The 15,790-nt window shown below is 32.8% G+C and overlaps 1 protein-coding gene across 1 annotated transcript; it reads right to left on the bottom strand.

Annotated features, from left to right (window-relative positions):
* Positions 1–100: 100 nt before the first annotated feature.
* LOC103832741 (inactive GDSL esterase/lipase-like protein 23) lies at positions 101–13,532 on the bottom strand. The gene is made up of 5 exons (XM_009108808.2): positions 11,411–13,532; positions 4,117–11,125; positions 1,385–1,503; positions 702–1,158; positions 101–615 (listed from the first exon to the last, which is right to left on the bottom strand). Exons 2-5 carry the CDS (start codon positions 4,370–4,372, stop codon positions 290–292), a joined length of 1,158 nt encoding a protein of 385 aa, XP_009107056.1. The 5' UTR covers positions 4,373–11,125; positions 11,411–13,532; the 3' UTR covers positions 101–289.
* Positions 13,533–15,790: the final 2,258 nt, after the last annotated feature.

Here is a 15,790-nt window from a genome sequence, read left to right as displayed (position 1 = left end):
TGGTCTCGTAGCTAAAACTATAAAGTGGAAGTAACATTTTAGTTTAGTAACATTGATGTCAATTACTAGTGAAAAAGGATTTGAAAATGAGAGCAGGAACAGCTGAAACCGTGATAGACTTTCGAATCAATCCAATACAGAATATGAATTGCAAAGATCAATCTTTTATTATAGATGAAATGAAAACATCGCAAACTAAAACATCATTATATGATTGTGATACGGATATAAATTAACTCGTGGCCCTTGTGAAAACCAGATTGACCACAAGATTTTGATTTGCACTGACTCAGTAGGACTCGTAACCATGGCTAGATGACCTAGACTCCCTGGCCTGGACAGTGGCTGACGTTGTAGGCACCCAAACCTCAGTCATAGGTTCATCGACTGGGTAAACTACGAGCTCACGGACGTTCATTGGCTGGATCACATTTTTGTCGGCTCCAATAAGAAGATGAGCAAACATCTCTTGTGCCTTCTCGGTATTGTGACGCCCATCAAAGAATAAGTAAGATCGTTGGTACTCGCATAGCCTCACATGCACGTTAGGTAGACCGCAACCATAAGCATCGTGTGTCCCAATTCCGCAGCACGATGAGTTCGTCATGAAAAACCCTAGTAATAACCAATTGTAACGGTTTTATATATGAGTATTCACATAATATCAAAGCTTGAAATTAAGTTGTAATTAACCAACTCACGGTAGCTTGAGGGTTTCTGCGTCCTACGAATAATGGCATCATAGAAATCGAAGACGGTGAACTGGAAACCAGGAGTGGTTCTAGCCATTTCGTTCAACATCGGTCCGATTTTCTCATTATGTTGTTTAGCCAAATCGTTGAGAGGTTCATGGCATTTTTCCATCCCGGTGTTGTATTCTTGTCTGACGATTGGTAAGCAACCCAATGGTGCTAGGGTTTGGATCACGAACTTACTAGCTCCTGATGAATACAGCAAGCTGATATCGTTCTTTAACTTGTTGGTCACGGAAGTTACAAAAGCTTGTTGGGCAGATGCATCGGCGTTAGGGTTGTTCTTGGAGAAATTCAAGTAATCATTTGCACCAATGTATATCAAAAACGCGGACTTTTTGATGAAGTCATCATTCCAGTTTGCTTTCATTTGATTGAATTTCCTCACTTGTTGACTCAAAGTCAACTAAATCAGAAAGAAAAAAAAAATCTATATTATTATTGCTGTTAAAACAAAAAAGATTATTGATTTTAAGCAAGTCTTTATATGTGATGATGAATAAAACAAGACGGCTTTTAATAATGGGGGTAAGAAGACTGATGTAAGAATATATCTCGAATGATCTTGTAAAAGATATCAATTCAATGTGAGTTAATAGACATATAATATGTAAGATATTATATGGACTTACAGATTCCACCGGAGCTCCAAGAAGAGTAGCATCAGCGACGGCAAAACTAGCTCCACGTGAGACATTGACGTTCGGTACAAGTGCTGGTGGGATCTCGATCGGAATCCCCATGAATTTTGCTGTGTTTTTAAAGATTTTTCATATATTTCTGGTTAATTATTTTTTGGTTGAGTAACTAATATAGCAACACTATTTGATTAATAATTACTTCCTCAGTTCCAGAATGATTGATGTTTTAGAAAAAGATAAAAATTCTAACAGATTGATATTTTACCTTTTCATTATATGTAATAATGGTAAATTATAAATTTCAAAGACATTAATTGTATTTACTGATCTTTGATTGATTAAAAATTATACTTCATCCGTTTCACAAAAATAGACTTTTTAGTATTTTCACACATATTAAAAAAATACATTAAACTACCATAATAAATGTATCGTTTTTTGTAATTATCAATTTTCAATAACTTTTAACCAATAGTAATTCAATAAACTCAATTAATTTCTTGAAGTTTACAATTTTTCATAGAAAACACAAAAATACATCTTTCTGAAACAAACTTTTTTCTAAAAAAATCTATCATTAAAGAACGGAGAGAGTAGCAAATAGGTAAACAAGGAAAATAATGCATTTGTCAAAATTTTACGTGTTTTTTAATAAGCGTGAAAACTCTAGCTATAATACACATTATTTTGAACGGAATAAGTATTAATCTATACTATTAAAAGGGAAGGAGTCTAAAAAAATCTACCTATGAAAAGTTGTTGGACCCTTTTATTAAACTTAACTATTTTATTGGTCTTACCTTATATTTCTCTAACTATACAATAATCAATTATCTTACATTTATTTAACTATAAAACAATCAATGTTCTTAATTATTACTCAACTTAACTAAAATATCATTCTCATGAATCTATAAGCAAAAAGTGACTGATGAATTTAAATACCAAAACTATATTGTTCCTTGGTGCCACCAACTTTACAGCATTTCATTCAATCATTTTTTTTATCAAAGGCTTCACTCTATCATTTTTTTTGAATAAGATGACCTTTCTGAAATATTTATCTACAAACCTTATACATCGTAGCTTTTCCTTGACTAACACTTCTAATATATTTATCTACAAAGCTTACACATCATATTCTAAATATATTGTTAGAACATTTTTGTTAAAAAAATATTATAGATGCGATTTTGAAAATTTATATTATGAAAAGAAAATCATTTTAAAAATCTATTATAAAAAAGTTGTTGCAACTATATATAACTCTTTATATTTTTATCCTACCATTTACTACTATAACTATAAATAATTTAAATATTTTAAATAAATCTTATTATTATTTCTCATTCTTTTCCAATAATTTTTCTCCTTACATAAATATATTATGCTCAATGATGGATATATAATATTTAGATATCAATTATTAAAACGAAAGCATATATCATACAACATATTATAAAATGTCATCTAATATTATATAATTCTAAATATTTACAAAATCAAATTTGATAAAAACACTTCACCAAATTATTTTTTAAAATAAAATTATTTATATTTACGTTTAATTATTTTTTATAAAAAATATCTATAATAAAAATTGTTATTCAATATAATTTTTTTAAAAAAAGTCCTGAAAATATATACTATTAAATTAGCTTAAAATCTGCCAATTAAGTCTTAAGTCTTACTAATTGAACAAAATAAATAAGTAGAATAGGAATTGGCATTCGAGTCTTCGGATCGGATAAGAGTCGGGTTTTTTTCTGGTCGGGTCCGTTAAATCCTAAATATTATAACTCAACTAAATATCTGAAAATTTTCTATCTGAGTTTGGGTCAATTCCTTCCAAGGTTGGGTTGGTTTGGGTCCATAATTCAAATACTTACAAAAATACATGTAAATTTTGGGTACATAGCAGGTCCGGGTCGATTCTGGTTTAGAACCCAAAAGACTCGAAGTACTCGAAATCCCAGAAAAATCCAAAACTCGAAAAATATAAAAAATACCCGATAATATTCAAATAGCCGAAAAGACCCGAATATTTTACCCGAAAAACCGAAAAATACCCAAAGTTTAATCCAGATACCCAAAATATTATATTTTAAGAAATTTTAAAATTTACCTAAAAACTAAAATTATAACCGAAAACCAGAACATGAAACTTAAGAGGATATAGTAATATCGAAAACATAGTTGAAATATCCAAAAATACCTAATATGCACATAACATTTCGGGCACTTAGAATATCTGATAGGGTCTCGAGTAGGATGTGGACTTGAACCAAGAACGTGGATCCAATAAATACCGAACATGTATTTATCTATGGATCCAAATCAAGTCTGTATTTCCTGGTCGGTTTTTGGATCCAGATAAATGTCCAAATTTAAGAGAGAGTTGCGTAAAAACATACATATAAATTATAAAATATTAAATAATCTAATTCATAAATTGCATAATTTAAAACAAATACTCTACTTTGTTATAATACAATTTACTAACAATACTTTCAAAATATTAATTCATATCAAACTTTGTTTATAATCTACAGAAAACCCGCGTTTTCGAAGCGCGGGTCAAAATCTAGTTAACGTATTAAATGGTGCATCTACTCTTTGTGTACGAGTTTCGAAGATAACTGGCGAAAAAATGTTACCTAGAAAGATGGAAAGATGTATGGGTATTCGTACCAGAAACTTTTAGTCATTCAAAAAAATGGTACCTAAGAAGTCTGGAGCGATGAAACCGTCGGAGAATTTGCCGTTGGGATCATCTCGAGATTTTCCGTACGGCCAGAAACTCTGTGCAACGTTAGTTTTGGTGAGAGTCTGTTTGTTCCCAGCGTCAAAGTTGGAGTCACCGAACGTGAACAAGGCGGCACCCGAGTTTCTTTGTCCGGCGACAGTGACCGGGTTGTGCATCAGTGTCAGTACTAAAAGTAGCCCTAGAACACTCACTAAATTACAGTTGCTCGCCATGGAGGAAGAGAGATAGAGAGAGATGAAGATTGCTTTGTGCTTAAGTTCGTGGACCGGTTCACTGTATTTATATTGCAAATTTAGTTTTTAACAAGTTTCAATATATATACTATTAAACCTAGCGTGTCGCGCGAGGTTAATTTTCTAATACAACTACGTACGCACTAATGAAAGTGAATTGAGTAAACCGTTTATTGATTAATCATATAATTCAAAAGTAACTTCTCACGATGTATTTGGCTTTAATACTGTTTTAGTAAGAAAATCTATTTATTGTCACCCGGATCAGGAATCCAGGATCGTGCATATTAGAGGCCAAATAAACTTTCAAAAAATGAGAACCTTTAACCCACGTGAAACAAAATAAGACATCTCAAATGTTAAGCAAGAAAAAAAGAGACACGCAGAAATAAGTAAGTGAACAAATATAATCTATAGTGGTAGCGGCCACGACGATGACAATAGAGATTTGAGATCTTGCTCGAGATGACAACGTTCGAATAAAGACGATACCGTTCCACAGTATTTTAAATACAAAAAAAAGATATGCTGGGCATTTTATCAGATACCCGAACCAGTATCCGAACCCGATCCGAAAAAACCGAACCAAAATAGCAATATACCCGAACATGTATTAAATTATGAGAGATTGAATATCCGAATCCGAACGAGTAATATCCGAACCAGAGGCGGACGGAGGTAAGAAAAGGGTGTGGCATGAGCCCCACTCTAATTTTTTTTTAAAGTGTTTTGGTACAAAATTTGTTAAATATCTTTAATCTAATTTGTTATTGCATTATGTGCCCCACACTTTTACTTTAGATATCCTTATACTAACTATTTATAACATTTTGTGCCCCATGTTTTCTAAACTTCTGGGTTGCCTCTGATCCGAACCCGAATGGATATCCGAAGACAACTGTACATATGTATACTTAATTCTATATTTTTAAGTTACTTCTCTTATTTTATTTAAAATATTTATATTAATGATGCACATTGCTCAAAATCTGACAATATACATATAATTATAGACAAAATCATAGCAAAAACGAGTTTGTCCTAGCTGCTTTTTTTCCAAGCACGACTATCGAGGTTACTCGTTCTCCACTTTTCTCTGGCACCGGAAGAGCTCGTGCTCACCGGCGTCGGGACCTATTGTCACATTTTCGATTTATCTTCTTCAGTCTCGTGTTTTATCTCCTTTTTCTTCTGCTGTCTGTGTTCCGTTCTTCTTGGAGGCGTGACTCCATGGTGTCTCGACGGAGCTGCAGTCGGATAGAGTATCCCTCGAGACTCTTCATCCTGTTTCTGAACTCATTGAATTCTTCAATCACCTCCGTTCTCTGTTTCCTGGTTTCAAATCCCGCTGCAAGCTTTTCAGGAAAGAATCACATTTCTTCGCCGCTCATGACGGAGACGGTCTGTTCTGTCAATTTCGCTGCTCTCTTTGTCACCACCGGATCTGCTCAATCTGAGTGCATGCTCACTGGATCTACTCGGCTATCCACCGCCACTAAGCCTCCGCTTCCTCGGTTTAGCGTTTCTCCTCTGGTTCGTGTCAAACCCTAACGAGGAGACCTCTCTTCACCGCGACAATTTGTGTCTTCTTCAGACGAAAGGCCAGAACAGAAGCCTCACCGTCGCACCAGCGAACCCTCACCAACTGGACTATGCAGCTCCGCCGCCGTTTCTGAGCTTAATCCCAACAGATCTTTTGATGTGAGCTTTCATTGTGTTGTAATGGACTTGTGGTCTAGCTCAGGTCTTGATGAGAACTATGGATCCCAATACGGTAATATCGGAGTTCTTTTTCTTAGTTGGATCTCAGTTCGCTTCCCCCATGGATAATAGTCAAGAGTATTGTCTCACCTCGCCGTCGTCTGGATTTAGTATATAGGGTTCACCTCGCCCAAAAATGTGATGTTGTACTTAATTTAAGTCCAATCGTTTTTCATCCATTACAGCTATACTGGAATCCTATTTCCAATTGTAGGCGTCTATGGTATCTATTCCACGGTTCCGTCCGACAACTCCTCTGACTATGCCAACCATTCTGTTCGGGTCAGTGCAAAATTCAACAATGGTTTTGGAGAAGAAAATAAGTTCAATTGCCTCACCATCTTGCTTGCCGATAATGTTGCTTTCCGGGTCAATTGAGATTCACCTAATCTCCCGGGTCAATATAATCGGTTTTAGAGCTGATCTCATTTGTTTGATGGGTTCTTTAGCCTCAATCGGCTTCTCACCCCTCTTTAGAACCCTTTCCCCAGGGTATTTCAACGTCGTTTCAGGCTATTTGAAGCACCTTTCGAGTTGTGGGTTCAAGGATACAAGTGAAGATTATATGCAGATCTCTCTACTTTGAGCAAGTATCTCCTTGAAACACTTATATCCCAAGTTATATTGTTCTACTACTTTTGTTGTTCATCTTGCTGTCGAGCATAGCTCCGGTTGTAATCGTGCCTTAGACTTTATTTAATGAAATTTGTGTTACAAAAAAAGACAAAATCATTTGCTACTCACTTAAAATACATATCAAACACTTGTTTCTTGTGTTAACAAAAGTTGCATCCAAATTTTCAAAACCATGACTAAATTAGTATCTTTCTATTTTTAAAGTCTTATCTCCAAACCTATTAATAGTTTAATCTATTAAAAATTAGAAAACCAGTTAAGTTAAAGTATATTTTAAATACAAAAAACTTAACAGTGAATACTTTATTTATTTTTATTCAAACTTTAAATATCTGAACCCGACCCGAAATATCCGAACCCGAACATAAATTATCCGAACCCGACCCAAAGTGTAGAAATACCTGAACGGGTTCTATACTTCTATACCAAAATACTCGAAAATATGAAATATCCGATCCGAACCCGAACGGGTACCCGAACGGGTACCCAAACGCCCACCCCTAGCTCTGAAGGACAATGAAAAACAATCGATTCAGCGGCATAGATCCATAGAGGAAGTCCAATTGATATACCGGAACCAAGAGCAGGCCCAACGCGTTAGATACTTAAAAGGGTATAATAAATAATATTTGTTGATATAAATAGATCAAGTAAGTAAATTTTAAATGATAAAATAATCTTAGCCGATAAAATAATGACAGTTGACAGTAAAATTTCTGATGGATTTCTTATAGTATTTCTTTGAAATTTTGTTTTCATTATCTTCCATCTTTTATGGTTGGTGTTATACCTTGTTCTGAAGAAGGAAAAAGTTACTTGTCCTTTGATGGTTTAGAACGGGTTGGTGTCTTGTGGCTTAGCATGCGTCTGTGTTTGGAGCTTAATAACAAAATTCACCTGAGCAGGAAGCACATGAGCATCTTCATCTCCAGAAAAGTACTTTCTAATTCTACCTCTCTTGAGGCAGAAGCGCATGAATCTTAATTGATTCTAGCAAAAACTGAAGAGTTTTTCCTGTTCAAGATATCTCATATAACTAAGATACAATGGGGTGACAGCAATACAGCTTGCTATCACAGGCTCATTAATGCAACGAGGAAATCGATTAACCATATTCATTACTTGATAGACGACAACAATAGCCGTGTGGAAACTCAGTCATGGATCTTGGACCTTTTTCTTCAACACTCACCAAGATAATGGCTGAGAATCAGACACCTCCTTTGTAAGATGCTGCAGATTTGTCCCTTTTCATGCCTTATCATTGTTCTGAAATCCAGAAAGATACGTTAACAAAGTACTTCTCGAGGCAGGATATCAAGGATGCTTTTTAGCATTAGCAAGAAATAAAACAAGTGGCTCGGATAACTACTATGCAGAGTTTTTCACTGGCGCTTGGAGTATTGTCGGCTCTGAAGCAACGGACGCGATCCTTGATTTCTTCAAATCAGGTTCTATGCTCAAATAGTGGAATTCTACATCATTGATATTAGTCTCCAAGGTCAAAAATGCGGAACTGGATACTGAGTTCAAACCCATTTCTTGCGTTAATATTCTCTACAAAGTAATTTCCAAGCTGTTGATTAAGAGACTTCAAGAGATTCTGGTTCAAGTAATATCGCCTTTTCATTCTGCTTTTATAAAAGGAAGATTATTAGCTGAGAATGTGCTCTTTACTATTGAAATGGTCCATGGGTACAACATGAGAAATATAACCAAGAGAGAAATGCTAAAAGTGGATTTGAGAAAGTTATTTAACTCAATAAGATGGGACTTCATTCTATCCAATCTTTGAGCTATAGACTTTCCAAAAACATACATCAGTTGGATTTCTGAATGCATAACCCCACCAACCTTCTCAATTGCAGTTAATGGTATTTATGTACCTCTTTGTGTTGGCAATGGAGGTTTTCTCTCATCTGTTGTATTCGAAGTTTAATTCTGGGTATATCACGTATGATCCAAAAGCTTTAGAAACTGGGTCATCACACTCGATGTTTTTCTGATGACGTGATGATCTTTTTCTGATGGTGGGTATACTTCTCTCCATGCCATCACAGAAATGCTTGATTATCTTGCAGGCTGGCCTGGTCTCCATGTAAATAGAGACAAATCTGAGCTATTCTTGGTGGGTCTAAAATAATCTGAGACAACCAAAATAGCAAGGTATGATTATCGTTTTGGAAAGCTGCCAATTAGGTACCTTGGTCTGCCATTGATGCATAGGAAGTTTAGAATCTTTGAATATGAACCTTTACTTCGTAAGCTTGGTATTATATTTAAATCATGAGCTGTTAAGATGCTTAGTTATGTGAGTCGCCTTTAGTTAATGTCCTCTGTGATAAATAGAACAATAACTTTATGGATGACCTCTTTTATCCTCTGTGATAATATAATACTATAAGAAATTATATTTAATTTATGACTAAACTTGTTTTTTACAACAAAAAGACATTCTATTACTCATACTTGAGTTGGTATGAATAATCAAATCAGAATAAAATAGCCAACAAAAACAAAATGTTCCTATGAAAGTATCTCACTGTCCTACCTAAGTGATCTATTCTGTTATGTCCACTTGGGATATAGATGATCTTGAATTCTTTAATCCTGCTCTTGAAGTCTTGAATTACTCCACTGAGAAGCTCAGCAGCCATGACTCAAGATCCTTTACCATTGTTATTACCTCTTTGCAATCTGTACAAAGCATTGACACGTCGAATAATGCATCATGTTATCCACAGCCCATCGAAGCGCTTCTAACTCTGTATGCAATAGAATATCTATTTGTCTTATATTTCTTCTACCAATGATCTGTGTCCGTCCATCACCATCAATCCATGTCTATCCACATCCACTGTATATGGAAGAGGTCCAAGAACCATCGGCCAAGCAAATACTCTATAAGCGTAAGACTTGAGGCGGTATCATAGTCTCAAGCTGTGAAGTTGTGGTTACTGCATTAGCAGTAAACCATTCTTGACCTTTTCCTTCAGAATATCTTATCAACTCCAATGGGTCTCTGTCGATTCCTTTAAATAGCTTATCATTTCTCGCTTTTCAAAGGTACCAAATTATCCATGGATATGGATCCCTGTCCATTTCCAGATCCTCGATAGTATTCATTCGCTAAAAAAGAATTCATATTTTTCTATATGCTGGAAACGGGGAAGATATTTGTATGAGATAGAGTGGCTGCTAGTACCCATGCTTGAAGTGCCGGTGGGCATTCAAAGATCGTGTGAGTTACTGACGACTCATCTGGAACCCACATCGCGGCAAATATTATCACATCGCATATGACAATGTTTTAAATTCCTCGTGAGTGCAACGTGGCCTGTGATTAGTTGCCATATAAGATGCTGAATGTTCTGAGGAGCATTTATCTTCCAGGGAAAGGCCTGTAGTTTCGTAATGCTTGGCTACGTATAAGAAACATCTTCCTGCTCCTTAAGTATGTCTCTTGCAACCCAATACCATGACTTTTGTACCTACCACTCTTGGTGTAGCTCCAACAAAAAGTATCCCTTTGTAAAAATCTGTTTATGGCCAGACTCTTAATCAATGGAATATCCTCTCACGCAACAAAGTTCTCGAGCATTTCCTCGTCCCATTCCTTTGCATTTCCATTTATAAAGTCGCTAACTGTCATTCTGGGATGTGCCACTGGGACATTTGGTCTAGACTTCTTAAGAAATATTCTCAAATTAGCTAAAAACATCAGTAAACATGAATATTTAAAATCTCGTAATTATCACCAAATAAGTTATGGAGTTCAAAAAGTGAAGAATGGTGATTTCAATCTTAAGGGGAAGAATGGTTAATTAAGCATGAAGCTAACATAAGTTATCCTAATGAGTTTAGGATTAGGAAGAAGTGTTTTAGAGTTATCCACTTATGTTTTACTTAATGAGTTTATAAAATTATAATAGATATATAAGGAAGTTCCATGATGTGGTACAACTTATGAGTTGTGGGTTTTAATTTCTGAGATAAGATTTCTAAAGCAATAAAGAGTTTGAGCTTTGAGTTCTTGAGTTTTTGATCGTTGAGTTATGATTGTAGTTTTGGTTTCAATATACTTGACATGAATTAGCATACATTATACCCCATAGTATATGTAGTAAATTATATTTATATCGAAATCATTATTATAATACTGTATTTATATCGCAATTATTATTTATACTTATATGAAGTTTATTATACTCTTCATTCAACTTTGTTATGTTGATCTGACACCATTTATTTTGCATGATTTATCGTTCTCCCATTGTTTTATTAGAGGAGCTACTCTCTCCTTTTTGACATGCTTGTTCTTCTTTAGGCGATGAGCTGTCAAAATTTCAAACAGTTACTATAAATACTAACATTTACTCTATATATTTTATTTTCTGCAAGTAAAATATATTTATAGCTACTATATAATAACTTGTTTTTTATATGGCTTTTTGGGTCATATAAATTACATAATTTAGATTACAATGCAAATCTCATGGGACTGTTTTATTTTATGATACATATATAAAACTCATCCAAAATATAATTAGTTAACATACAAAACACTTGTAATTATATATCTACCAAGAAACTGTATAGCCAATGATAGATAAGACTTACCACATAGAGAAAAGGAATTTGGTAGATTTCCAATATAACTGGATGATATCGCCTGTTTTGAGACCTCTGTCATCTCTGATTTTTTTCCACCCAGATCCGATATGATAAGTAGATTTGTGTTTGTTAAGGTTTACCCAATAGGATTTGTCATTGTCCAGAATTTTCACTTGAACACCATTACGGGGCATCGGAAATCCCATGTTCTTTTCTATGTTCTCCATCTTATTTTTTGGTAAAATCAACCAACCATTTACAGACAGATCGGAGTCTGTTAATACTTTTTCTATCATCATATTGGGATCCATTTTACTAAACTTGTAAAGCTTTACTTTTATAACTAAGAGTTCTTTCAGAAAATGAAATGTTTGGGGAGATAAGATCTCAACACATATATTTATATATAGTTCTCGGCTAAACAATTTTCCTTGTCATCAATGTTTATGTTAACAGTATCATTTTATCTTAAAAATAATTCTCTAATTTAAGTAACTTATATGGATGTATTTTCTACGCCAGCATATTTTAATTTTAAAATTTATAGGTTAAATTATTTATTCTAATTATGCTACTGCAGCAACCGTGATTTTTAATCCTTACAAAAATTACTTTCATTTATACAAGCTAAATATATTACAATATCTAACAAACATTAAAAGATATTAATACTATAACATTTTTATTCCAAATACTTTGTAATTGAACATTTGGTACATACCTTATATTTTTGACATCTGTTTAGTTTTTAGTTATTACAGTTAATCAGTTTATCCTTTCAACATTTATTCTTGACCACCACATGACAAGCCATGCATATTAAACTAATGTAAATGATATTCATGACAACATTTCCCAACTTAGTAATGTTATGTAGTTAACATTACAAACTTAACTTCATTAATCCAAAGAGTGACATGGACGTTGGAAAATTAACTCTTTTTAATTCTCATGTTTGATAAATTAAAATCCGGCCCACCCGACTGTAATTTAACTAAAATTCGATCCGTCATGACAAAGGGGGAAAATTAGTGTTTTGATTCGAATAGTGAGAGAGAAAGGAAATTGGTGAAACTGTGTGGGTTATTGACCAAAATATAGAGAGAGAAGTTAATCGACCCCGAAATCGAGTAACTCATCTCTCTCAAAATTTTGGTCAATAACCCCACACAATTTCACAATTCCTTTATCTCTCACTGATTTGAATTGAAAACCTAATTTCTTCGAGTTTTCCCCTTTGTTACGACAGAGAGACGACGTCCCCGATATTATTAAAAATATTTGTGCCAATTTCAAAATTTGTGGCAAGATTTCATTTTGTTTTATTAGGCTGAATTGGGTCATACTTTAGTTAAATTACGGTCAGGTCGGTCAGATTTTAATTGGTCAACAGGAGAATTAAACGGAGTTAACGTCTCCAACGTCCACGTCACTTCTTGGATTAATAAAATTAAGCTCGTGATGTTAACTATATAACACCATTAAGTTGAAAGATGTTATCATGCATAACATATACGTCATGTAGTTAATTATGAAATTCATAACTAATTTGGTTATAATTATGAAATTTCAAATATTCATGTTTACTACTGTTTCTAGCTAATTCGAGAAGATTTCTTAAGACTTTTGGACGTTAGATTTTCAAGAGGGTTAAATAACTTCAAGGTATGTTCTTTAACTTTCAAAAGTGTTAAGTAACTTCAAAAATATTAAGGCATGTGGCTTAATGTGTCTTTTAGATCATAAGATATAATTTTATAACTTTCATGATATTTAAAATTTCATCTTTCACCTAAAATTCAATTTTGATCTTTTCTGAATTTGACTAAGTTTTCTTGAGAAGTTTTTTCTCTTAGTTTTAGTAAATTTGATTCTTTTTTTTTGTTTAGTTGAGTGGGTAGAATGGTTAAAAAAAATTCTTGGTATGTTGTATCAATGACTTCAATAATATCAAGTACTTTTGGCAAAACATAAACATATTTACGAAATCCTTTTGATTAACATCTCTTCAAACTTACAAAAGAATTCACAACTAAAATAGTACACATACAAATCATAAAACATACCATAAACAAAACTATCACACATTAAGCTAGGTATCAATCCTAAACATAAATAAGTTTGGACTCTACTTGACATCATCCATGTGTACCACTTTGGGCATTAGACTTCAGAAAACTTTTTGAAGACTTTGTGGGAAGTCTTCAAGCATAAAATACATTGGAAGACTTTCCAAGAAGTCTTCCGAGAGTCTTTCAAGAATCTTCTAAGAGTCTTTTGAGAAGTCTTCCAAAGTCTAACTTAGATCTGAAAAATTTGCATATTCAATAACATTCAAATGGATTCAAAATAGAGAAAACTTCAAAAATATTTTTTTAGGCTTAAATAATAAACAAAACAGTTACATTAGGATGAATCTATAACATTTTAGAATCTAATATATGAAACACACAAAATAGATATCCAAAAATTTTACCACTTTTGATATAAGACTTCGGAAGACTTCCTGAAGACTTTGTGGGAAGTCTTCTAGCATAAAATGCATTAGAAGACTTCCCAAGAAGTCTTCCGAGAGTCTTTCGAGAGTCTTCTAAGAGTCTCCTGTGAAGTTTTCCAAAGTCTGACTCAGATTTAAAAATTCTGCATATTTAAAAGCATTCAAATGGCTTTAAAACAAAGAAAACTTCAAAAATATTTTTTATGCTTAAATAATAAACAAAACAGTCACATTAGGTTGAATCTATAACTTTTTAGAATCTAATATATAAAACACACAAAATACATATGCAAAATTTGTACCACTTTGGGGATAAAACTTCATAAGACTTCTTGAAAACTTCATGGGAAGCCTTCTAGCATAAAATGCATTAGAAGACTTCCCAAGAAGATTTCCGAGAGTCTTCTGAGAAATATTTCAAAGTCTGAGATCTGAAAAAAATTGCAAATTTAAAAACTTTGAAATGCCTTCAAAACAGAGAAAAACTTCAAAAATATACTTTTATGCTTAAATAATAAACAAAACAGTCACATTAGGTTGAATCTATAGCTTTTTATAATCTAACATATAAAACACACAAAAATACATATCCAAAATTAATAGACCTTTGAATGAGTGAAAGATGAGAATCATGTAATGAAAAACCTTTTAAAAAAAGATAAATTAGTGAGAAGACATAAGAAAAAAATAAAAAAAAATGGATCTAAAGTTTGGTGTTTTGATGTTCAAAGAGATTAGAGAGAGGTTTGAGAGGTTTTGAGTGAGAAACACTATATTTTTGTTGCAACCATTTGAGAGAAAGAAAGAGAATGTGTAAATTTTCTTTATATATGAAGACATAAACTCCAATTAAGTTAAATATTTTTCTAGACAGAAGACTTACCAAGAAGTCTTCTAAGAGAAGATTTCCCAAGAAGTCTTCTAGACCCTAAAAGCAAATAACTAAATAGCAAAACAACACTTCATTAAACTTAAAATCAACTTTTAAAGTGTTTAAATATACACAAAGCTAAACACATATATCTCAAATTTATTTGTCTCTAAGTTAAGATTTAAAAATCTAACCCTAAATATACCAATAATACTATAACTTATGTTACCAAACCCCTAAACCAAGGACTATCATGACTCAATCTACATTCACTTTGCTATGTTGAAAACAATTCAATTTTAGTAAAATTAAATATACATCATTTAGAAATGTTTATATTTACATGATTTGGTTTTTTTCCTATCAAAATATATTTTATAAATTACTTTTAAAATCTAATATATGAGAAGACTTTTGGAAGACTTTGCTTTAGGCGGAAAATAAAATTCTACTAAAATTTAGGTGGAAACATGTTAGAAGACTTCTTGGGAAGTCTTCTGGAAGTCTTTCAAACCCTAACCTAATAAAATAACTACCTAAATAGCAAAAAACAATTCATGAAACGTAAAATCAACTTATAAAGTGTTGAATATACACAAAACTAAATAAATGTAGGTAAAAACAAATTAAGTTAAGATTCCAAAATCAAACCCTATATACAAACAATAATATAACATATGTTATCAAACTTTAAACCAAAGTCTTCTCGGAGTTTCCAGACTCTATAATCAAATAACAAAGCAAAAAAGCACTTCCTTAAACTTAAAAAAAAAAAAAATTTAAAGTGTTTAAATCAAGTTATTAGATAAGTCATTAAACACATATAGGTCAAATTAAAAATTATCATGACTCAATCTACATTCACTCTCATCTATGTTAAAAATAATTTAATTTTAGTAAAACTGAATTTTCATCATTTAGAGATGTTTATTAATACATGATTTCAATTTTTCCCTTTCAAAATATTTTTTATAACATTTATTAATTACTTTTAAGATCTAATACATGAGAAGACTTG

Source organism: Brassica rapa, chromosome A05, assembly GCF_000309985.2.
Source record: "Brassica rapa cultivar Chiifu-401-42 chromosome A05, CAAS_Brap_v3.01, whole genome shotgun sequence".
In the NCBI taxonomy this organism is placed as follows: domain Eukaryota; kingdom Viridiplantae; phylum Streptophyta; class Magnoliopsida; order Brassicales; family Brassicaceae; genus Brassica; species Brassica rapa.
Note: the sequence above shows the minus strand (reverse complement) of the source record. Positions and strands in the feature narration are given on the sequence as shown.

What these genes read in the sequence shown, in the direction of transcription:
- LOC103832741 (XM_009108808.2), bottom strand. Translation starts at nt 4,372, where the DNA reads ATGGCGAGCAACTGTAATTTAGTGAGTGTTCTAGGGCTACTTTTAGTA. An exon ending in CATCGCTCCAGACTTCTTAG is followed by an intron (nt 1,504 to 4,116) that starts GTACCATTTTTT and finishes TTAAAAACACAG; the next exon opens with CAAAATTCATGGGGATTCCG. An exon ending in TTGGAGCTCCGGTGGAATCT is followed by an intron (nt 1,159 to 1,384) that starts GTAAGTCCATAT and finishes TTTCTGATTTAG; the next exon opens with TTGACTTTGAGTCAACAAGT.